This window comes from Chanos chanos, chromosome 10 (genome assembly GCF_902362185.1).
Source record: "Chanos chanos chromosome 10, fChaCha1.1, whole genome shotgun sequence".
NCBI lineage: Eukaryota > Metazoa > Chordata > Actinopteri > Gonorynchiformes > Chanidae > Chanos > Chanos chanos.
The window spans coordinates 27,292,032-27,318,245 of NC_044504.1; the positions used below are offsets into that span (position 1 = coordinate 27,292,032).

A 26,214-nucleotide genomic window follows, 5' to 3' on the forward strand; every position below is an offset into this window, starting at 1 on the left:
ATTGTGCCATGAATATGCCACCAACCACAACTAAATATTCACATTGGAGCACATTCTTTCAGCATTTCCAATACTGTAATGAAAAGCGTAAGTCCTTAGTTGGGTATATGTGTTATATATACTTAGTTTATCAGCTCTATTGCTTTAAAAAGTTATAGATGGTAAGTGTCTGAGAGCTGCAGTAGTGTAGCATTTTATTTCATATCTCATTAATAAATGAAAAACTATAATTAAACTACAGTAGTAACACTATAATACCACACTGAAATGTCTCATTGTACTGTTCTTATTGGGGGCTGTGTACTCAATCAAATGATATGGCCTTGACACTTCATTTTCAGGAATGACTTGTGTATTTGAACTCAAATCTACTAATTTTTCAAACAGAAATTTTACCTACCTCCAAAGCCCCATATACTGCAATAAGTGGTAGAGAGTACAAAAACTTAATGGTTGAAAGAATATCTCATGTAACTGGATCACAAGAAGCATTTTTACATGTAGAGATAAAAATAAATAAATAAATACTGCTGCCGTAACTCAGTACTGAAGCTGTCTGGTGACACATATTGCAAATCTGACTTTTTTTCATACCACATCTTGTTTGTTGTGTGATGTATAGTGTTGGCTCTTTGGAAGTTTTGGCTTTCTTAGCTCAATCGTATGGGATTTTTGTGAATCTACTCTGAAGCTGTGAGGTCATTAAATAAAGTACTGAATGATTTGTGGAGCAGTACATGTTGCAAACCTCTACAACTAACCATCCACCAAGTCAATATCAGATAACAGGACAACAGTTCTGAACTTTGCCAACTTTTCAAGCTGTATATATCATGCAGGGTTTTTCTTTTCTTTTCTATTTTTTCCAGTGACGACAGTGTACAAGATAAAGTGTTAGAATTATACAGTAATTCCATATGTCAAATCACGATAAATATTATTTTTGTACTTAACTGTGGTATTTTGTAGATTGCTTTCATTTAACATGGGCCCACAAATGTTTCTAATCTAGAGTCCATTTTGTTTGATTAAGTGGAAACTGGGCAAAAATGCCAGGTAAAGACTATCAGTGATGACCACTTTTACTCATTATTGCACTGCAGCGTTTGGGGGGCGGGGGTTTAGTAGATATGCACAAATGTATTAAAGTTTAAACTGCTTTCACTAAAGAGAATTCCATCAGAATTAAATTAAATTAAATTCCACAACCAGTCACCATTTCAGACAGTGAAAATGCTCACCCAAGTGGAAAAACAAAACTTTTGCAAACAAAAGTTTATTCATGTGTAGAATACACTGTGGTTCTTTTATGTGCCATATCATGAATTCCGAGGTATGATGTTTGCTCTATGTATACATCCTGTATGTTTATGTCAGCTACATTATCAAGCACGGTATATATACTATATTTTATTATATTATATTATACATGTACTGCAGTAATTGCTAAGCTGTGGATGGACACATTTAATCGCAAAGATGTATAATACAGCTATACATGTTTTTAGTTTGATGTATGCTCATTTACACACTACACACATCTAATATATGATATATGATGCCATGAAACATAAGGGTCTTTGTGTAATAAAGCATGAGAGCTGTTCATTCTACACATAAATGACTGTAACATAATTTTTGCACATGGTCTGCACCCTAACCAGAGTGTGCATGTAGGCACATGTACACAAAAACATTGGTAGAGTTTAGAATTGTAAACTGTATGAGGTCAGTTGTAAACGTTCACATAAGCATTTAAACTATGACTTTCAAAGGCTTCAGAAACAAAACTATCACAGAATACCCGAATGCATTTAGGGTAGCTCCTTGCTTCTGCCTGAAGACAGAAAAAATGAGTGGAGTGCAATGTGTGTCTCAGATGTACGGGTAAATGGAGTTTGTCCAGCACTTAAGCACAGAGCTGTTGGCAGCCCATAGCTCAGTAGGCCACCTGCCACTCTGCATAATTTAATGAGTGTCAAAGTAGATGTACTCCATAGGTTTTGACACACTAACTGTCAAGAAGGGTGTGCTAGAGCTGGTGCATGTGGTAAGTGTCTCTTGGTAGACCAGCTGCAAACCTGATGCACAGAATTGGGATTTGGCTTTGTGTCATCACAGAAGCCCATCTAATCTCCAGTGGAAGTCCTGTAAATCCGCACAGTTCCTGTGATTTTCACATTTTACACTCTTGGCTCACATGAGCATTCTCTCTACTTCATCTGGACGGTCTTGCCATCTGTTTTAATTTGTCCTGTGGACAAGAAAATCATTTTATGTGTCTGTGTAATAACAATGAAATCCTAGTGAGTGGAGAAGAAATAGCAATTATCTAAGACAAAACCAAAATCAAACAAAAAATGTTGGTCAGCTTTGAAAACTGCTAGTCAAACATGAAAAATCTATGTCATCCTTTCAAAATTTCCAATTTTGAGCTGCCCTAAGGATGACAGCATTACTAACTATTTTATTAATGTGTTTTCACAGGAACATGTCCCTCTACTCCCCTCTGTTTGGTATTGCTCTGCCCTGTTCCTTGGTCTGCTAAATGAAAAAAAAAAGTGTTATTTCTGCTATTACCTCTCCTGCAAATTATTTGAGTGCTCTTCAAGTCATATTTAGTACACTCCCTTTCCCACGCACAGTCAGCAATCTGTATTTTTTCCACTTTGCAGTATAAGCTCTGATCTTGCCTCCCACTGCCTGTGTAGCCTACATGTATGTGACTGGCAGAAATTATAGCACAGAGGGCATCCCAACCACTGCTGATGCTAATCTCACATCCTTCCACAATCAGGCTTTATTTTCTCCTTTCATTAAACCAGCTAGCTAAGGGTCCTGCTGGAAATCACTCTCCACTGAATTATCCATCAACGCTCATTGAAAAAAATCTTACTTAGGCTCCTCATTGCTTCTTCTCCTTTCTTCACTAATTAGATTATGTGAGGTATTTTAATGTTCACTCAATGCCTATGACTCCACTGATCAGTAACCTGGTGGTGAACTCCAGGTTAATACTGATGGTAGATGCACCGGGCCCTGGCAAACAGCAAAGCAACGAAGAACAATCAGGCTTTAACTAAGACATTTATCATGGGATGTGTTATTTTCAGTTCAAATGAATTCCATTTTATTCAGTTTTACTTGGATAATACTTTAAATGTTAGACCAGGGGTGCTAAAGTCTTCCTGCTGAGAATCCTGCTGCTTTTTGACTTCACCACATGATCAGAGATTGATTTCCACTTGCCAAACAGATGTGTACATTCTTCAGACAATCGCAGACATGTTGCACATGCTAGAACATAGGATTTAAGCACTCAAGGACCTGAATTTTACCCTGTGTTAGAAATTATAATCCAGAACCTATTAAATTAGTGAGACCATGTTTTCAGCATCATGGGTTCTGTTTACTTTCAGGATGCAGCCAGAAATCTCACTTCAGTTGTATATGCCTGTCTGACACATACACACTGAAACACACATACACTGGATAACGAGGTCACAGACTGACATCAGGAGTTTGTTGATGTGCTCAGTTGGCAGGTAAAGTTAAGGGTTTCTTGCAGATACAATAAAGATAGAAAAATCTTTCACATTTGATGCCTTAAGTCCTCTAATAGGAAAAAGCATGCTTTTTTAAGGAGCCACACTTCTCTAGGTTACCCATCATTTCCCTTATCTGCCCCACAGTTTTTTGACTTCAGACAAGACCAGAAAAAAATTCTGTCAAGGAGTGTGATATTATGAAGATGATAAATAATATGATCCGACAGTGTTTGACGGAGGTGTGAAAACCGGGGGAGGATTTATGATCCAAATTAACTACACTGTACAGACTTGTTCAGTGTTTCATAATGATGTTTTTTTTTCCCCAGACATAAATTTTCATTTTAATGGTGAATTGGTAAATTAGCAAGACTGCAGTTACAGTTACTGCACTACATGTATTTTATATATAGTGTACTAAGCAACAAATGTAATTCTGTACAGCATGAGACATGGACACGTAGTATTGGTTAATTAGTGATTTTTTTTTAATGAATTCAACTTTAATCAGTAATATTATATTTAATAACTGAGCACTCTGGTCCATTTAAATGAACAAAAAAAGTTGATAGTTACATTGGTAAAATGTAACATTTTTATGATATAGTTAAAAAAAATAAGGAAAAAAAAAATAAAAAAAAAAATAAGGAAAAGACAATGTACAAATATGCGCAAGAGAAATGCAAATACAATGGACAAATGTTCTGTACTAATGCTAGCAAGCATAGAATACTAAAGTGAACCATACTGCACACTGGGAATGATAGAATAAAACTGAGACAGGAAGAAATCTCTAATATGAAAAACATTTCTTCCTCATAAATGTCCAGGGGATTGAGCCTAACAACAGTTGGAAAAGGGAGAAAATATTGATCAGAGCTGATAATTTCAGCTTCAATCATCCTACACCTAAAGGGACCCAATTCCAATTTTGTTGCCCAGATATAATGGAAACTGTGCAGTATGTGAACAGGAAACACACACACACACACACACACACACACACACACGCACACACACACACACATACACAGGCACACACGCACACACAGTGTCACAGCTTTTCATTTCCAATTTGGACCAAATTTGTATGTGGTACCATGTGGCCTGTATGTGATCTGAGTGAGAGCACTCAGATTAGAATTGTTCAGAGTTTAAAGTTGTCCACTTTTTCCCATGTGGCAAGTGAATTTTGTCATAACTATGCATTGACTTGACTGTAAAACATACAGGGGATAGTACTTAAGGCACATATCAGTGGACAGTGTCAGTGGAAGAACAGTGAGTTTGCATATTAGCAAAGTACTAAACTTCAGCTATTTTCAAAATTATTATAGTCCAAAAGTATTCATACCCATGTCCAATTTGGATTTATAGTAAATTTTTATTTGACCAATACGTTTCATCCAGCTGGAAATGACATAAACAAGTGACCTCAGATGGTAAGACATTGTGTCAGAGATGTTAATGATAAATTTTAACTATTTTTATGGTTTTTTTACATTTTTACTAAAAATGCCATGTCCAAAATTGTCACAATTTTTTGAGAACGTGCAAGTTCCTATACCATTCCAAATGGTCCTGGAAATTTCTACCATGTTCTAGAGCATTCTAATCAACTATAAGAGAACAACTCATGCAGTAGTTTTCTAGTCAGTTACTAGTCAATTGCCAGTTATGGCTAAAACCAAAGAGCTTTGTGAGGGCCTGCAGTTGCATATTGTGGCTGCTCACAAGATGGGGAAAGGCTATAAAGCCATATTGAAGTGTATTCAAGTGCCAGTGGCCACAGTGCAAGGCATAATCTACAAGTCCAAGGAATTCCACACTGTGAAAAATCTCAAAGGGCAGGGGTAGGAAGCCAAAAGTGACCCCTGCGCTGGCACGAATGGCAGTGTGAGAGGCCAAGAAGAATCCAAGGATCACCACCAAGGCCATCCTGATGAAACTGAGCAATTCTGGTGCTAACATCTGAAGGCAGACACTCCAGTGGACACTGCACAAGGCTGGTCTCCCTGGATGCCGACCAAGGAGGACTCCACTTCTCCAAGACAAGCACACAAAGGCTCCCTAGCCTTTGCAGAAGCTCACCTGGACAAAGAAGAAAGCTTTTGGTCATCCAACCACAGCACGGATGACCAAAAGCTTTCTTCTTTTATGCCTTGCAGAAGTGGAGTCCTCCTTGGTCGGCGTCCATGCCATCTTTTTTGCATTAATACAAATACAACAGCATTCTCGTTAAGACAAAAGACTGACACATGTATGTGTTTGTATGTTCTCACTCGCATTCAAGTTGTCAGAAGCAGTCATTTTCAACTCCATCTCCATACCAGGATTAGTCTGATAGCAGCTCTCTCTGTACCCTGTCTTTCATTTCAGTGACCTCATCATTGCCTACTGGGTATTGAGTTTTCTCATTTCTCACTTAACCCCATTTCTGAAAGACAGTTTCCATTTCATCCTGACCTCACATACTGACTGCTCTGAGTTTTAGCTTTTAATTCACTCATTAATTTGAGTGAGCATTTGCGCCAGATTGCAAATGGACATATTGTTGCCATTAACATGAACATAAATTTCACACCAGTACATCATTCATTCATTCATTCATACCTTCATTTATTTAGATGTGAACTCTGTTGCATCCACCATGATTAACTGACTCTCCAGAAGTGGAAGGGTGCATTCTGGGTTCATGGTTAGATTTAGTAGCTGCTGACAGGCATTGCTGTAGGTCCTGCTCAGGTGTTTGAATTAGACATAGTAATCTTTAAATATATATTCATATATTTTCACATTTATATCTGGAACTAAACGAACAGATGACCCTGCAGAATGTATCATTCTCCTGAGACGTAACTGCACATGTCCAAATGTGTTTGTATGATTATTGTCTCTACAGAGATATAATGTTATGAAACCTGCAGCTTTTGCAACAGCAATAGCTCAAACTGAGACACCACATACCTTCCAGTACAGCAGATTAACTGTCCCCTGTACTGCGTGTATGCTTGTGTGTATGGATGTATATTTATATACATGTATGTACATATATATGCGTATACAAGTGTGTGTGTGTGTGTGTGTGTGTGTGTGTGTGTGTGCGTGTTCATGCATGTAAGTGTATACATACTTATGAACGTATGCAGGTGTGTAAGTAATCTTTAGTCGCCAGGGTTGTAAATCCTGAGCATGTCAAATCTTTGCCGATGTCCCATGGCTCCATAGCAAATGACTAAATCGTCCTCAAAACAAGTAGTAGCTGACTGAATTGACATAAACGTATATAATGCATTCATATATTTACACCGAATGTTATAATAGAGAGCAAAATTCTTGTCGGTTAGAAGAGATTAGCTGAGAAGACATTTTGTGTGAAGTGTAACTCCCTGGGTTTAGAACAATGAATACAGGGCTCCAAAGATCTGAATTATTCAGTAATCCCCAGATACAGCTCTGATAACTCTGCAGGAGGGCAACTTTGTAGCTGATTAAAAATTTTCCAAATCATCTAAGATGTGTTAAAGTATATACAAATCTGCAAAATTGTGTTTAATTAATTCATTAATGTTGAAAATTTTAACAGAGTTTCTGTATTTTTATCTCAGCTCTTTGGTTGATAGTTTATGAGACTTATTATGAAAAAGACATGATGATAAGAAATAAGAAATGATGATAAGAAAAGAGATGATGGACAGCCTTTGAAACTTCAAGAACCTCCTGTTGAGAACTGGGGTGCAAAAATATTGATGAGTTGAAAAGACGAATTCCATGCACAAAGTTTCAAATGAAACTTGTGAAGTTACTAAAATGCTGACAGTCAGGTCATCCTGGTACACTGCTTGAATTCTAAACAGGGACAAAATACAGATCATGTTTAGTGAAATACAATAAACACACAAACAAATAAAAATTCAGTACAAAATAAACATGAGTGTTTTTCCTCATTTAATCAATATTTCTCAATATTGCTGTTTGTATTCAAGCCAATGAATTAATTTTTCTTTAATTTTTCAGATCCCTCTCAGGTAAGTCAAGCAGATTAAACTGTGGATGTCAGAGTGACAATATGTCAGTGTGGCATTGCACAGAAGCCAAGGCCCTAAAAACAGAGCTGTGATCTCACCATTTAATGATAGCAGCAGTGGGGAATGGCTTTGCCATCTGGAAGTGGATATGCTTTATAAACAGACTTGTCTGAAGAAACAAGCTCTGGTCCCTAACGGTTTTTCATTCCTGTAATAAACAGCAAATTTATCACACATCGTATAGCCACTTATACAAGGTTAATGATGGTGTTACTAACAACTACTGTACACAGAGGCATTCCACATTTTGTGGTTTGACTGGGCATATTTATTTATATACTGTGGGAGTCAGATGTTGGTGGCCAGTCAGACTTCTCCTCAAGGAGTTGTTTCTTATCTCTGTTTTATTGCAATGTCAATAGCAATTTGCTCTGTGTGTGTGTGTGTGTGTATGTTAACACAAGTTTTTGAATGACTCTCTCTATGTGCAGGCATGTGTCAGTAAGAATGTTCATATACGTGTCTGTGTAATTGTTCATTTACACTCTCTGTTCACTCTTCTATTCTGCCTCCTTTCAAACAGAATTTTTTCTGGAGCTGCTGGAGAACACAGAGAGGTCCCTAAATGAGATGTTTGTGAAAACCTATGGAAAACCCTACATGCAAAACGCAGAGGTGTTTCAGAGCCTGTTTACTGAACTCAAACGCTATTACACGGGAGGAAACGTTAACTTGGAGGAAATGCTCAATGACTTTTGGACACGACTGTTGGAACGCATGTTCCAGTTGTTAAATTCTCAGTACATCATCACTGAGGAATATCTGGAATGTATCAGCAAGTACATGGATCAGCTCAAGCCCTTTGGAGACGTGCCCAGGAAACTTAAGTCTCAGGTTACCCGGGCCTTTATCGCCGCACGAACGTTTGTCCAGGGGCTCATGGTCGGCCGTGAGGTGGCAAACCGTGTGTCCAAGGTACCATCAACTACACATTCAGAAATTAGCACCTCTCCACACCGTATTGCTGGTTAGCTCTTAGGTAGCACTTGGGCTATTTGTCTGTTAAAGGATATCTGAGGCCATTATGCTTTAAAAAAAAAATCTATGATATGACAATACTGCAATACTACAAAAGGGCGTACAACAATACACTTATTTCTTTTCTATGTTGGGGAGAAGTTCGTACTGAAACGAGATAGTCACAAGACAGTGGTACCTACACAAAGCCCAAACACTGTGCATGATCATCATTTAGGCGGTTGGATTTCCCTCTTCCTAACTCCCTCCCTCTCTCTCTCTCTCTCTCTCTCTCTCCACACACACGCACGCATATATATATATATATATATATATATATATATATATATATATATATATATATATATATATATATATGGAGAGAGAGAGAGCGAGAGAGAGAGAGGGAAAGAAAGAGAGAGAGATTAATATAGATATAGAGAGAGTGAGCATGTCAGTTAAAATAACTTGTCTGAATCAGTCTTTTTAAAGCATAGATCAATGCAGGTGAAGTACATCCACCGGAGGGAGAGCATAGGTCTCTGGCTGTGTGTGCACAGATGAAGATCCCTTGTTTAAATTCAGGATGTTATGTTATCTCCCTAAAGATGAACCATCATATTGCTCCCCTTCACCACTCTTCCACCTGACTCATCAGTTGCTCTTGCTGCAGGTCTACCCATGGGCTGTACGGTTGGAGATAGTTTCTCTCAGACTCTAATGAGTCCATTTGGGCCCTCACATTGTTCTAAGAAATTCTGTGGTGTTTTTTGACAAATCTGACCTCAGGCAACACTGAAATCAATATTTGCATCTTATCTCTCTTAATGTTTACTAACACTAGCTTTATATTGAAATATAGAATGACTGTGTCATAGAGAAAGCATTCTGTCTGATGAGAAGTTTACTCAGTGCAGTTGTGGTGTTTGTGTGTGTTAGTAGGCTACTTTCAGAGAAAATTACTCACTGTATAGGTGTAGTTTATTGAAGAATATGGAAGCTACACTGTTGCAGACCACTCACTGCAGCACTGAGTGCATCAGCACTCTGCCAATCAAACTCCTGTGGCTTAGGTCTGATCTGACGTCCAGTGGCTTAGGTCTGATCCAAAGGCGATATGTATCTTGTGCTGTTGTTTCACTGTAAATTTGAGGGGTTTGTATGATTCAAAAGATTATCTTAATACTATTAAGTGTACAAAGAGAACTGCAGCTCATTCAGTAATAATAATTTGTGCTTAGATTTCAGAGATATTCTGACCTCTTGCAGCATTGAGTGCCTTGATCTAGCAAAATTACTGCATTAGTGTGTATTCATGTTACAGTTTTTGAACAGCCACTCTCAGCCACTAGATGCTCCAGAAAAAATGAACAAAAACAGGGTGAGGAAATGTGTCTCATCAGCAGAGGTGGACAAAGTACACAACTCCATTACTTGAGTCAAAGTATAGACACTCCCACTCCTGGTCAAGTATTACTCCAATCCAAGTAAAAGTTGTTCAGTTAAATTTTTCACTTGGATTAAAGTACCGGAGTACTTGCTTTTAAAAATATTTAAGTATTCAAAAGTATTTTTTACACGCATGCAATATAAAACATTACATTTGTTTTTATTTGAATTAATACAAATTATCGAAATACACTCACAATGTTATTGCAACCAAAATGACCAAGTAATGTTGATCCTGGAATGGCAGCTAAGAACAGTTTGTTTAAGTTTATGAAAAGTAGGACAAGATTTACATTCAACCAACTCTCCTGCCATCTTTGTTTTTTGATAAAAAAATGAAGAGTGTCAATATGAAGCATGAGACTGATGCATTTTACACCAGCGTGTCCTGACTTCGGCAGCATCGCAAAGGTACCAGCTGATGGTACAGGCCTACTCGCAAGCACAAAGATGGTTCTATTTGATCCTTTCTTTTAAATTCGCATCTGAGAAAGCTGCTGATAGAGTTCTCTGCTCCAGCTGTGCCGGAAAACACTTGTGGGTTGAGGCAGATTGACATGAAAGTAACTCAGATATGTCTAAAAACATAAATGTTTCACTTGAGCTGAAACATCATCTGTAGAATGGATGGTTAACTCCAGGGGCTACCCAGAAAGTTTCACTTCACAAAACTCATCTTCTGATTCTGTGGGACAGACCACTTCTACCCTCTAAAACTTGCTTGGAAGGAACCACTCTTGTATTTGCTCTGCATTTGACAAAGACCATGAAGGAACATGATTCTTTTTGCTCATTTGATTTTGAACTGTTACATTGTAGAACTATCTTAGAAACATCTATAACTGTCACGGTCTTCAAAAGGCTCAGTAATTACTACAGAGGTGAAGACTTCGCAGAGACAGACTGGAGGCAAGGGGTATAAATACAAGGTGGAGACAGGTGAAAACAGGTGAGAGAGATAATGAACGGATGAGCCGGTGATTAGTAGACCGGCGACGCTGATCGCTGAATGGTGGAATTGGAGGGGGGAGGTGTCGAAGTTGTCACAACAGCATGCATATTTTTAGAGTAGCTCTGTGTAGTTCTGTGAGCACTAAAGGTCTGTCATGAGGTGGGTCAACCAAAATTGTCATCATAATACTGCAAACAAGTAATATTACTCTGGAGCATTGATCTGTTTTCCTGACGACTCAGACTGTTTGGCTGCATGTTTTACTCCATCGCACATGATCACAGTCAGAAATCCATCACTATCAGTACTGGTAATCCCCAGATCCCCAGCCGGAATAGAATAGAATAGAATAGAATAGAATAGAATAGAAAAGAATAGAAAAGAAAGATCAGATGATGGCACCTTGTCTATAACTCATGATGCTTATATGTAAAAAGAGAACACCGAAATGCACACAGAACATAAAATGCACATATGACAAGTAGAATATTGTAAATGCGTGAAAATAGTACATAACGCAATACACAGCAAAATTGTCAACATCAAATGAACTCCAGCTGGCGGTTCTCCAGATACAGATTAAACATAATCATGAATTCTATTTCATCATTAATAAATACTTTCTGTTCAAATTCTCGGGCTGGGCTTAATCTGTGTCTGGAAAATTGATCCTTAGAGTCTTAAATGTGGATTATACATTGGTATGATAGTCAGTACAGCCGATTAGCTGAGTGAACACATCCGATGATCCTGCTTTGTGAATAAGGTGTTTGGTTGCTTCCTTTTAAGCCCATGTCTGATTTCTGGTGGTGGCCAGCTTCATGTTATAATACAGCCCTGCCTTGATAAGCAAAAAATACAATTATGATAGCACTCAAAAACAGTGCCCTCTTGTGAGTAAGTTTAACAGCGAAGGTTTGAATAGAATGTAAAATAACATTGGTGAGTCACTCTTCAACACCGGGATGTTATAAAGTGGAAAATAACACCCACAAATTTGCCATGTACATCTAAGAGCTTGTATTTCTAGCACCCTGGAAAGATTTGTAAATTAACTTCCACAGAATGCTACGCTGTTCATATCTTTTTTTTTTTTTTTTGTCCATAGGTCAGCATGAGTCCTTCATGCATACGAGCAGTGACCAAAATGCTCTATTGCTCGTACTGCCAAGGTCTGCCTGAGCTCAAACCCTGTAAGAACTACTGTCTGAATGTGATGAAAGGCTGCCTTGCCAACCAAGCTGACCTGGACCCAGAGTGGAATCAGTACATTGGTAAGAATATCTTGTGAATTTCTTAACTCTGAGAGGACATTTTCAGTAGTCAAGCATGTCTCTTGTATCTGTAGATACGAATGTATGAGAGGGGTTTTTCGAATCATTAGAGAGATCTGGATCCCGCTGTGCCGGTTTGGGAATTGGGAATGCTGAGTTTCACATACACTTGTAAAAATGGAGCTCCACAGTTCAAAGATACAACATATGAAAATCGACCATGCCGTTTTCTTATTCAGTTTAATGCTTTATTCATACATATACTTGCAATAAAAAATGGCAGGGCTAAAGTAAAACTTGCAATGGGCTGCTGGTTGTCGAATGCTGGTTTGTAACTCCACACCTGAGAAAGCATTAATCAGACATTTTTGGTCTACACCAGCATCTGCTATTCTGTTTTTATTAGTCCATTCACCAGCAATCCTCTGGTTAGTTGAGTCATCTGCTAGCAGTAGTCTAGAGGAAGAAAATGGGGGCTAAAGTGGGTCTCCATAAGTGAAAACATTGTGGAACACCATTGCATGCTTGTTTAATGGTGGAAATAGAAAACATGTGAGTTAAATGTACAGACAAGTGTTAAGATAGTCAACTGATTTTGTTTGGTGAAGTGTCATTTAGGGTCTAGTCACAAAGGTCCAAAATCCCCTATTTTAGCCGATGAATTGCTAATATACTATATTCGTTTGACAAAATAGGTTGTGTGGTGCTTTGTGGGAAAAAAAAAAATGCAATACATTGGGTAATTTGGGACTTGTACCCTGTGTCAGTTGGTTCATTTATTCTAAAAGTGCCCAGTTAAATGTAAAATGATATTGCTAACTGAGGTCAAATCATTACTATTTATTTCATGTCTGTTGAAACTACAGTTTCTCCAGTGTGAAGGCCAACATCACTACACTCTATGAGTTGTTAAGGTTGATCTTTAATCTGTACACAAGGATTGTGCCATTGTCATTTCAGTCATTATGTAGTGTATCTGAGAGTGGTTGGTTTATTTATGAAAGAGTGGTTTTGTGTGAAAAAAACGTTTTGTGCACTGTGAGAATTACTGCATGTTAATGCACTGGCTCAGACGTTCACATGGTATTTTATTTGATTTAGACATCACATAGCATATCGCTTACGTAGATCTACGTTATCAGAAGGTCATTAATATATTGTAGTCAAATGTGATGAACACAAAACACTGGGAAGTCACATCCAGGCTACTTCTGCACTGATTTGTTTCCCCAGATGGCTATACCAAGATCAGTTGGGTCTTTTGGTCCTCACATGTAAATCTGGAAATCTTGCACGTGATGATTAGCCATGTAATTGTTTCAGTAGCTCATTCGTACATAACATTAAACTACATTGCTTTAAAGGAATTTAGAGAATGTCCATTTTTGTCCACAAGATATATGATTTTGATTATCAGTTGTTACAAACAATCCCTATTAAATTAATATTAAACTTAAGGGATTGGAGTTTGGGATTTGGAGTGTAAAGGATTTTTCCTTTAAATGCTAGACATGATTTCATAGTGGGTAAATGTCATTTTCATATTTTTTGAGTCTTGACATTTTATATTCATGAAACCTTTAAAGATTTTTAATTATCTGAAGGTCTGAGAACAAAGAGATATCGATCTGCCTTTTCTGAGAAACTTTTTTTTTTCTGTTCTGTGGAAAATCATATTAATCATTCAGTTTTCAAAATGCAGAGAAATAGAACAGAAATGCATAATCCTTAAAAGATAAAAAAAAAAATTCAACAGTTCTGAGTAGAATCTAGTCTTGACTCCAGTGATATCAGTTCATTGACACTGGTGGCCAGGCCATGGATGTAAATGCGGATAAAAAGCTTTAGTAAACCAAGGAGCCAAAAGACTCTTCACAACGACCAACTGAGCCTCAATGATTTATCCCTGAATTTCCACACGCCCCCCCCCCCCCCAATCCCTTACCCAGCAGCCACATACAGTGCATTAACATGCTGACAATCCTTAAACAAAAAAGCCACCAAGGCACATTAGCCTCAGCCTGACCTTTATTCATGCAGAGTTTGAGAGCTGGAAATGGGGTTCTTCCCCAGACCAGGGCCACACCACACATCAACAGATGTTCTGTCAGGCCAGCTATGCTCCTTTCTCCTCACTGCAGCTTTAAATCCTCCAAGCATTCATCTTCTCTCCAACTAACATTTAGTCAAACACAGTACAGAACAGCTGGCCAATGTCTGTGTCATATCAATACATTTTCATGCTCTGTCTTAAGAGGGCTATTCAATTCAATATCAAAGAGGGAAATCAGAAAATAGTCGGATACAACCAATCAATGAGATTAGAAAGTTATCGACATAAGATTACATGCACAAAAAATTATATGTTCGAGATTCATGACCTGTGTAGCGTGGCTATTTTTATTTTGTTGAGTTCCTGGGGCTCTGCAAATGCATTTGGTACCCACCGACCAACCCAGTCATTACATGCCCATGGGATCATGTTTCTAGTCATTCTTTAAGTCGGCACATTCTTTCTGCCTACGGCTAGCCGTAAATGGACCCAGTGAATAAAATATGACTGGAATATTTCAGCGAACATAAAAAAGAAATGTTCCATGAACATGTCCATTTGAAAGGGGGCTGGATATCACAGGGCGATTCTTGGTTGCTAACACAATGTAAAACTGGTGCGGTACATGGTATTATGATATATCTTATATACCTTTTCGTTGCTGTTAATGTTAATGCACATGATTTAATGATTTGTTATTCAAAGAAGACCCTGGAGACCATATATTTAGTGTCACTGTGGGCAAAGCTAACCTAATTTTTGATACTAAGAAGAAGAAGAAGAAGAAGAAGAAGAAGAAGAAGAAGAAGAGTTTTGTTGATTGTTTTTCACTCCAGCACATTTCAGAACAATGTTTTGCAATCCATGGCTGTGAATTCATTTTTGATATATTTATGAATTATTTGTTTGTGTCAGGAAGAATTACATTGTCTAAACTGGAGACCTGTTTCACCATGGAACCCCTGGAGTTGTCCTCAGTTCCTTCAAAAGCCTTGTCTTCACCTGAGAATTAAATGGTTGAGAGGAATGGGAAATTAGGTACATGCACACAGTTGTGTTTGAAATTCATGATGTTTAGTCTTTTTTCAACATGACATTAATAATATAGTTCATACAGATGTATATATCCATTAAATTGTGAGAACAAGCTAGATATCAAAACTGTGTAATGTTAGTTGTATCTCCTATCTTATCAACCATGCAGTATATCTTGACTTGCACAGTGGAAGTCAAACCTCAACACTACTGCCATGCAAACATTTGGAAAAGTCTAGTTGTTCTTCAAGTCCATATTGTGTAAGGATTGTATGTCTCAGAACATCAGTCTTGCTTATTAAATTCAGGCTGGTCTTATGAATTTCCCCAAATCTTAATATTCTGACATGTAATTTGTCATCCTTAAAATTCCTAAAAACTAACATCACATTGATGGAATGGCTTCACCTTCCAAAAATTATGAATGTTATTAGTAGTTCATTTTGATTAATTCGTTTTAAGTGAAATCACAAATTACCTTACCTGATTTGTCTGCAGAATGCATTTGACAAAATGAAATATAAGATTATAAAATGAAATAAATTACAAGACTTAGTAAACTAACAGATGACAGACCTGCAACAAAATAAGAAGCACCATAAAATATTAAAATAATTGTATGATATCATTCTAACAGATCTTTAGCCAGTAGCCTTGTGTATAAACCTCCTGGTGCTCTCACTGAAGCTCTCTGTCACCAACTGTGTAAACAGATCTGTATTGATTTGATTTGCTCATTTCTTTTTAATTGCCTGATTTGTTTCATCAGGTAATAGGACCTTTGCCACAGTCAGACAGTTCATGAAAATTCAAGCCCATAACATTTCCTGTCCTGGATAGGAGGAGGATCTCATGAATAAGATATAAACTCAGAGGAGAATGTTCCCAAAACACTATCTCCCAGTAGTGAAGCACTGGTGAACTCATCCTCATCACAATGCCATTGAATAGATTTAATTTATGTCTTATGCCAGCTTGAGCCCTTGACTGTAGTTTTACTCATATATAGTATACTGTCATTTTATTGAAATCATGGACCACAGTAAAGATTATGCAAAGTAATTACAGCGTGCTGCTCCAGATCATTGAAAGAATAATTAGACTGGGCCCTTTCGACAAACGTACAGTGAGATAAAGAGGAATTTAAATAGGTGGATCCATGATTTGATGCTTTGTATTACTGGGGCTTTTTTAAAAGGGAAAAAAATCTTGAATTAATGAGCTTTTCCACCTTGAACAGTAACAACTTCAAGTGATTTAGTCTGTTTTGGAAATGATCTGTCTAACTATAAATGCCTATTGTGTTAAATGTAATTATATAAAGTCAAGATGAGAGCCTTGACTTTCTGGTCTGTAGTTACATAAATTCTTGACACCGGTGAAGTTAACATTCATCTACAATTTGATGACACCCTAAATAATGGAACATCAGAATGCTTCATGTTGTTTCACACATCAAACAACAGCAAATTCACCAGTCTTAAATTAACACTAAGGGTGCAATGTGGAAATTCTTCACAAGTGTATATTTAGTACTGCTGAATTTGCAGTGAAGTTATTTCAGTGCCGGTTTCCATGCTGACTTAATGAATATATACTTAAACACGGAATCTATCTATCTATCTATCTATCTATCTATCTATCTATCTATCTATCTATCTATCTATCTATCTATCTATCTATCTATCTGTCTGCCTTTCTGTATGTTTTTCTGTCTGTCTGTCCATCGATCTATCTATCTATCTATCTATCTAAAGTGTAGGGGATTCATGGCATAAATAGAGTTTGCATACTCATGTAAGAGTTAATGTAGTTTCTGGTTTGAGGGTGATGCTTTCTGTGTTGCTGCTTGTAGAAATTAGGATAGAGTCACTCTCTGGAGACAGTCACATTATTTGGCTCATCAGCTCCCTGTAACTATTGAGTAAATGGTTTTATAATGGATGTTCGTCTCTCAGCTAATCTCTGCAGCTTGTTTTATTTTGGAAGAACACAAGGTTAGACAAATACAAACAAGTAATCTTATATCCGTTGTGAAATGTGGCCTGCATGGACTAAAATGCAACCCATTAATGGTGCACAGCTGTGCAGAGAGAGATTGGTACAGGAAATGACTGAATTAACCTTGTCATTCACACTGCACTGTGCCAGTCCTCTGTGGACTAGTGCAACATCCTCCACGCATACTGCTTCTGTTAGATTCACAGTAGGTGTTCTTGTTCATGGTAATGCATAGATGTTTGGTCAATTTCATTTTTTGTTGTAATAAACTCCACCATCTTTATGAGGTCTTGCACAGATCAGTCCTTTTTGAGATGGTGGTCACAATATAATACCTTCTCAACAGTGAAGAATTAATGTTTTCTAACTGGATGTAAAAGTGATCCAAGCCAACAAACTATCTCTTTTTTGTCAAAAATGGAGTGTCTTTCTTTTTAAAATAATGGAATTTTAAAGGACATTTTGATCTCACTGTACAAATTGAACTTTGAAAAACGTGGCTTTTTTTCCCCAGACACTCTTTCTAATGGCTTGTTTTTAGAAATGTTTCTTTAGTGCCATCGTTGTATTTGGAAGTAGTCAGAAGGACATCACATCGCCAGTGCCTTTTCTGGTTTTCCACTCTACCCTTAGCTGGTGAGTCCTGGAGCCAACTCATGCCTGTTATTTTTCTTTCTTTTTTTTCTTTTCTTTTTTTTTTTATTGGTTAATGTGTTTTGAAAACATGTGGCTGTGTCCTGAGAAAATGAATGTTGACTGGAAGGAAGGGGTTTTTCCTCAGCATATTTGTGGACAAAGTTGTTGCGCCACCCTTGTCAGCTGGCATTAGGTCTTTCTGCACAGATGTTGGGGTTAAGGGCTGAGAGAGCATGACTGAATTGTCCCAACTCCCATTAGAAACTAGATCCCACAAATAATGGCTCTTTATTGGACTCTGCAGCTGCGTGTCTCTCTGTACAGAATATGGCACAACATGTAATGCCCCGGAGAGAACAGCATTTCTGCACGGATAACACTTGCTGATATGCTCGTTACTACTATAACCATCTTGTACTCTTAAGAAGGTGGCAATTGAGTAGTGGTAGAAAAAAGAAATAGTTTTAAAGGGGTTTTAAAAGCTCTGTGTGTGGGGTCACATTATAATTGCCATGTTCATTTACCACCACTGACTCAAGTATATAATTTTGTGTTTTACATCATGACAGACCACACCCAAGCCATGAAGACTCCCTCACACACACGATTTGTATGGTTCTTATAAACAGTTGACCCTCTTAAAAGTGAACTAAAATCCAAGAAGCAAATTCTTCATTACGATGTTAATCTGTATAAGAATGAGAATCTGTGATGTTCTGGCTATGTGATCTTCACAAAATCTAAAGGAACTAGTGCTGAATGTTTGCCCACTGAGATAACTCACTGAATTTTGCTACACTGCTCACACTACACTCCTGGGATATGGCAAAGCTGACTCTCCCTCTGTTTACTAAGTGGAATGTTCTGAAAATCACTCAAGAATTGAGCACAGAAAAATGATTGAACTGATTTTATATATCAGAGCAGATCACATTGTAGTGGCTTCTAACTGCAGGCTACTGTACTGAGCATAGGCACAGTCAAGGCAATTATTATATAAGTCATAAGTACATGAAAAACAGCTGACTGTCTGTTCCATTTCCCTTTATAGCAAATGCCATCAGCAATTGTTTGGATTGTTGGGAAGTAGTGTTGTATTCCTTTCTTCTACATACAGTAGCATCTTCATAAGCTGCCTTGTCATCCCTCTTGTTGATAACTTGGATTCACCAAAACTTAAAACATGAGATGATTCAACTTTATGAAAAGAAAGAAAGAAAGAAAGAAAGAAAGAAAGAAAGAAAGAAAGAAAGAAAGAAAGAAAGAAAGAAAGAAAGTATTCAGTGAACTACAGGGGAGACTGAATGTATGTCCTGGGTATGAGTTTAATGATGTTGTTTTCCAGCAGTCAGGCCACAAAACAGGGAGAGTTTGGTATGGGGTGTTCAGGTATTTCCAACGCAAGGCAAGGGCAGAAGTTTCACAAACAATCCAGAGTTTGATACACAAGGAACAGGAAAACCGGATGTTGTGCTAGACTTGTAAACCAGAAACAGACTCATGCACAGGGAGAATTAGGCAAAGTTGATACACCAAGGCTCAGAAACCCCAGAGAATAGAGAGACTTCATGACTGGCAATGAGACAAATGGGAGTATTTATACACAGGAGCATGTGGGAAACATGAACCAGAAACAGGTGTATAATGACTAAATGGTTGTTCTAAAGATACAGTAATTAGAAAGCCTATGAGGTACAGCACTGAGAGATGGAACGGGAAGGAGAAGACATTGGAGACATGGCAGGAGTATATACACTCCATTTTTTTCTGGAACTTTCCCAGTATTTTCCTAGCTACATGTGTGTGGTTTCATTAGCGGAACAGGTTAATTGATTTTCACTTAGCAACAGATGATTCAATCTGATGTTGGACACCATCATAATGTAGAATTTTCTCAGTGAATTGTGGGAAGAGCTTCCATCCATCACGGTTCTTGGTAATGTCATGTGACTGTGAAGGTGGAGAAACAAGAGGCTTGTTATGCTGATCATTTCTATCTGACCATAAAATATTCATGGCTATGTTTTAAAGAGGCTATTTCCCTAGTGCTATTTTGAGATTAAAGGCAACCTGCTTCATGAATATCAGTGGAATCTGGCAGTGGCAGTGCTCAGCTGTTTCCTCACTTACTCAGGGTTTTCTGAACTCAATGAATCTGCCAGTCCAACCAGTCTTTGCGTTCAAAGGATTATAGGCAAGCTGTTCAAGGACAGATTGGCTTGATTGTCCAAAAAAAAAAACCCTCCAGATAAACAAATAAACCAAAGAGACCTGTCATACCGTCTCTCCGTTCTTTTGTTTGAGCCTGTTATTCCCCTGCATCTGTCAGATAAGTACAACAGAGAGATTATAGTTGATCCCGTTGCCATGGTAAAATGTCAGTCATGCCACATGATGGTAAACACAATAATGAGATGTTTCTAGTTTGGAAAAAAAAATGAAACATTTTTTCGAAGTATGTTTTTCTTAAGTTGTCTACTCTTGAGACGGCTGATTATAGGTTTGATGTTAATTGTTTGTGTACGTGTGTGTCCAAGTAATCATTATCTCTGTCATTTTGCACCTCTGTTTACTGTAGTACACAACAGAGAGAGACAGAAATCTGCTCAGGGACATGTAGCTAAAAAAACCCCACATATTTCAAATGTCTTCTTTCAGTCTTTGATTTGATGAGACACACTGTTAAGTCAGTACACAACATTGCCTCTCTTTTGCAGGATAGATTGATAATCATGCTGTTGTGATTCTCTGTACACATTTACAATGGATATGTCTGTATAGTTTAGAAAATAATGAAGAAAACAGTTGCTGTCCAAGTCATTTTTCAGCTCATCTGTTGAATTGGGGCAAAAATGAACTAATGAATGGCCGTTTGTTTGTTTGTTTGTTTGCGTGTGTGTGTGTGTGGGTGTGTGTGTATGTCTGTGTGTCTGTGTGTGTGTGTGTGTGTGTGTGTGTGTGTGTGTGTGTGTTTGTTTGTATGTTTGTGTTTGTGTTTATGTGTGTGCATGTATACACTTGCTGCTGATAACCAGATGTTCATCTTGTTGGATGTTGGCCTATCTCGCTTCCACAATAATGAGTATGAAGGGACTCTAGCCAACAGAAGCGGGACTGCTCACGCAGTAAGGCTTATAAATGACTCCTATTCACATCCCAGAGCAGATGTTATATCTCTCCTTCTTGCCCTTCTTTCATTTCTCTCTCTCTCTCTCTCTCTCTCTCTCTCTCTCTCTCTCTCATTCTCCCTCTCTGTAGACTAAGGATTTCAAGAGTTTAACTCGGTGTCAAAACTCCCTTTGCATCCTCAAAGCTTTGGCTTTTTTGTGTTGAATGGTCTGGATGCTGAGACTATGAATTTGACATACTTCCACCATATTATCCCCAAGGCGTATTAGTATAACTGAGCCACACAACTGCATGTTTTAGTTACACTTAAGCCAAGTTAGATTTCTGTCTTCATAGTCTTCTGATTAAACATGAAGAAATCACCCAGTCTATCTGAGGCTCACACACAAACACGAAAGAAGAGCTCTGTGAGAAGATAACCTCATTCAGTACCTGGAAGCCAAATCAAGCTGGACTGGAGATAGAGCGGCAAATGCTGTTTGTTTGCTTGACTCCCCACAGTAAATGAGCCTCTAAGTACATGGAAGTCTTTGATCATGCTCTAGTTATTCTCTCATCTCCACCATTCAGTGTGTATTAGTAGTAGTAGGAGTAGTAGTAGAGCTCGTAACCTTGAATTCATTTTCGTGTGAAAACATTCTCGATGTCAATACAAAACAGAACACATGTCAAGTTATGTAAGAATTAATCCATTGTCCACTCTTTTAGCCGTACATATTCCTTCCATTTCTCTCCAAAATAATATCCCTCTTTACACAGCCCACAATGATAGCAAAGGAATCGAGGCTTGTAAACCAAAGGGCTGAAAACTTGTTTCCGAAGTAGTGAAGTGATCCATTGTGATGCTGGGTTTGAATCAGGAATGCTGACCATGCAGGGTCACTGTCGGGTCACAGAAAAAAAAAAAAAAAAAAAAGATTTCAGCAATCCGTATGCGTGCATTGTGAGACTTTTTTTTTTTTTTTTTTCTTCGTCTGAGTTTGTCACTGGCATCTGGACCACACATCTGCATCTTGAAGCACAGTGAGCAAAAATGGAATGGAAAGATTGAAGCAAAAAAAAAATCTCAGACACAAATTGTGAAATCTCTAAGAACTATTTCTGTTCTTGTTGCATTCCTTTCATTCATGAATTATTACAAATATACAACAAATAACTTTTGTGTGTTGATGAGAACAATAACATTACGGAACTGTCAGATGGTTAAAAATATCTTCCGATAATTGTTGCAACTTTACACTTTTCAAAAACATTGAATGTTCATATAAAATCATCTTGCTGGTTTTGAATACCACATAGGAAATTTCCACACAGAGTCAATGTTAATATTTTCATAAATATTAATCAGTCATCGTGTATCATACTTGGCTTCAAAGCAAGTGTAGTGTTGTAATGTATAGTAATGTATTTTTTCCTCCAGCTGGCTTTGATGTACCAGGCAGTGGTATAAGTGATAAGTAGATTAACCTGAGCAAGTGTGTGATTAAAATTTCTTTTTCAGTCACTTTTGTTTGGGAATATGAGCAGAGAGAGCTGATTTAAAAACTGGTGACAGAAAGTTTGAGGACAAAATTGACATTTCAATGCTCAACTCTCTCTCTCTCTCTCTCTCTCTCTCTCTCTCTCTGTCTCTCTCTCTCCCCTTCTCTCTGTGGTTTGACAGATGCTATGTTGCTAGTGACAGAGCGGCTAGAGGGTCCGTTTAACATCGAGGCGGTGATGGAGCCAATCGATGTAAAGATATCAGAGGCCATCATGAATATGCAAGACAACACCATGCAAATCTCCCATCAGGTATGGCCACACTCTGCCACCTCTGCACTCCAACTCCTCCCTAAGCCAGCAGCTGGACTACATCCACACTTATGTTATGATTTCACTTGTCATACACAAGCTCACTCTTCCGCAAGTATTTCATCATTCCGAAGCCCTCTGCGTCTTCTAGCATTCACCGAGTTGCAGCCATTTGTTTTTGGAATTACATGTTTGCTGGTGGTCATATAATGGCAGCTCTTGCTTTGCAGCAGTTAATGTATTTCCTGAGTTTGGCTACATTCTATCACCACCACAGATTGTCATTTAGTGCAGAGAAGAAATGGAAGCGGTTGAGATGGGATTCTCCCACTCCTAGAGTGTTGGTGGTTTGGCTTAGTCCTGCCTTAAATAGGATCTACCCTTTTTGGTTTTGTTTTTAATAGCTATGGTATTTGACTGTGTTTCCTTTTTTTTTTTTTTGTCTACGTGTGCAACATTCTCCATGAGATATTCAGTATTTCCCATAATTTGAGCCCATGAAATTATATATGGTCAAAAGACAAATCCCAACGCAATGTATTATGGGCGCAGCTAACTCAAAGTGACATTGACTCATAGCCGACTTTGTGTTGGGAATAACGTGGGTGAGCAGTAAGTTCCTAGCATAACTTGAACGCAAATGCTGTTTTTCTTTTTCTGTTCAACTTCTCATGTAATTCTATCCATCTGCTTTATGCACATCAACACTTGGACCAATCTCTGGGTGTAATTGCAGGTTTTTCAAGGATGCGGACAACCCAAGCCCTCAGGAATGAGCAGGGCTGCCCGCGGTGTTTCGGACACGTTCAATGCCCGCTTCAGGCCCTACAACCCTGAGGAACCACCCACTACTGCTGCCCGCACCAGCCTGGACAGACTGGTAAGGAGGGGTGTGTGCATGTGTGTTTGTGTGTGTGTGTGTGTGTGTGTGTGCGCAGTACATGTGTATGTATGTACACGTGCAAGTGTGGTGTGTGTTTGCATGTACTTGCATGTGTGTGTGTTTCAGGGGGGAGCTGGTTTCTATCTGTGGAAATGGTGTTTGTGTTGACTCTTTTGACACAGCTGATTAAAGTTCCTGTCATTCCGGGTCCTCCGTCGGCAGAAATTACGTCTTTGTTTTTTTTCACTTGGACAGGTTCCTCTGCTGATTTTTGTTTGTCAGCAAATTACCTGCATCACGTTGTGAGGGCAAAGGAGAAGTGTGTGTGTGTGTGTGTGTGTGTGTGTGTGTGTGTGTGTGTGTGTGTGTGAGAGAGAGAGAGAGAGAGAGAGAGAGAGTGCACATGTTTATCTATGTGTGTTTGTGTGAGCTTTTGTTTTCATATATATGTGTCAATAATGTTCAAGTGTATGTGTACTCCTGTGGCCTCTTTGCTCGGTTTGCTTTGTTTTTGTACTATTTAATCAACATGAACACCTTTTTTCTCAAGTTTTTTCCCTTCCCTCAAGTTTAGAGGTTTTGAGAGTTTGCTGTGGATATATCTGCAATAACCTTGACGCTAAACTTAGTGCAGGCCTTTGGGGTTAATGTGTAGCTGACAGTCCATTTTAGCTGACAGACATTTCTCATTATGGATTACCATTGCAGCTGTAGCCTACCTCATGCTCTTTCCATTGAGTGTAATGAGAAAATATGGAGTTTAAGTTCTTAAAATGGAGAGTTGGAAATGGCCATCTTTCCCACTATGGCCTACTCTATCTCTGGTCCTGGTTATACAAATACCCGCCCTTTCCCTTCATTTCTTTCTTTCTTTCTTTCTTTCTTTCTTTCTTTCTTTCTTTTTCTCTTTCTTCTTCAGTATGTCCAAATGTGTTTCAATTCCCAACAACATGAAGATCATTTGATCAACAGATGGCACAACCTAACAAAAACAAAAGAGCATTTTGTTCAGTGTATGTGCAGGGACTGTATTGAATCTTTCCTCTTTTTCTCTCGTCCACTCAAAAATACCTTTTTTTCAATTAATGCCTCTCTCTTTTCTTTACTGCTTGTCAGAGGATTGTCTGGAGGACTATGCAACACAGTGTAAGCTTTTTCAATCCCTCTTCATCATTTCCATCCTCTTCGTCTTTCAGCCTCATTCCCGCTGCCTCGTCTTCTGTCCTTACATGCAGCATAGTAAAAAGCTGCCGTATTGATATAAGGGTTAAGAAGATTGATTGGCCGCGTTGTAGTGTGTGTACGGTGCATTTTGAGGACTCGTCTGTGGGGAGTCAATATCCTCTCCCCACCCCGCCCAATTTTTCACTCTAACTAGCCAGACATGTTGAAGGTCTCTGCTGCGTTTAGTAATGGAGTCAACTCCATGGGGGCTTCAACCAATCAGTGGCTGACCTACTCTGCCAGTATGCTGTCCGCCCCAATGCCAACGTGCAGGGAGACCAAGTGATAGCTTGCTTGTTGGTAAATGGACAATTGGCCTGCAGGGAGCAGCTCTAGAGTGAGAGAACATCAGTACATGGTCTGTTTTGTACACAAGCAGTAAGAAGATTTGTCTGCCATACCACCCAGGCACTAGCTGCTTTAAGTAAGCTACTCTATAAGTTCTGCTCTCTCTCTCTCTCTCTCTCTCTCTCTCTCTCTCTCTCTCTCTCTCTCTCTCTCTCTTATATACACACACGCACGATTCGTCTCTACCTCTGTAGCTCTGTAAACACTACTCGTTTATGCAGGACATACCTGGCTGTACCAACAGCCCTGTTTTTTGTACGATACTAAATGGACTGGACTTGTGTTATTAATACTGACAAGAAACTATTTTAGATTATAGCCAAACATATGCAGTACGTCAGTCTTCAGAGGAATCAGCAGGGTGCCATCACTTTGGCAAGCAAGCATTTTCATTGTTATCGTAATCCTAAAATAAATAAATAAATAGGTAAACTAGTGGATCCACATGATCCACTGCTTCTTTTCTCTGTCTTTACTGCTCCTTCAGATTTTTTGTTAGTCTGTCTCCACTCCAGGCGTTTCATTATTTTAATGTTAAACATTAAATGCATATTTTACCAGCATTTTTTTTTTAATTATCTTTATTAACATTTGCTATTTTCATCTGAAATACAATTTTATCTGACGCCGTCACTAGATGATACAAGGACACAGAACACTGGGTTTAGTTGTTTGATAACTGAGAGTTGTCTTGATTTGTATGTGTGGGGTTTAATTTCACTGTTTTCAGAGAGCGGGGAGGAAACAGGGAGGAAAAATGGAAGCCCCTAGGCAGAGACCTAACAAGCTGCTCTTAATGAGAGTTGTTCTCCTTTTGTTTGCTTCAGTTGTAGGATCACATTA

General features: G+C 38.4%; 1 protein-coding gene across 1 annotated transcript in view; it reads left to right on the forward strand.

Annotated features, from left to right (window-relative positions):
- Window positions 1-26,214, forward strand: part of LOC115823491 (glypican-6-like) — a 57,328-nt gene that overhangs the window by 14,835 nt on the left and 16,279 nt on the right. The window contains exons 3-7 of the mRNA XM_030787544.1: window positions 8,160-8,551; window positions 12,103-12,268; window positions 22,786-22,916; window positions 23,653-23,796; window positions 24,916-24,945. Of these exons, the coding sequence (XP_030643404.1) occupies window positions 8,160-8,551; window positions 12,103-12,268; window positions 22,786-22,916; window positions 23,653-23,796; window positions 24,916-24,945 (863 nt within the window). The remainder of the gene's footprint in view (window positions 1-8,159; window positions 8,552-12,102; window positions 12,269-22,785; window positions 22,917-23,652; window positions 23,797-24,915; window positions 24,946-26,214) is intronic.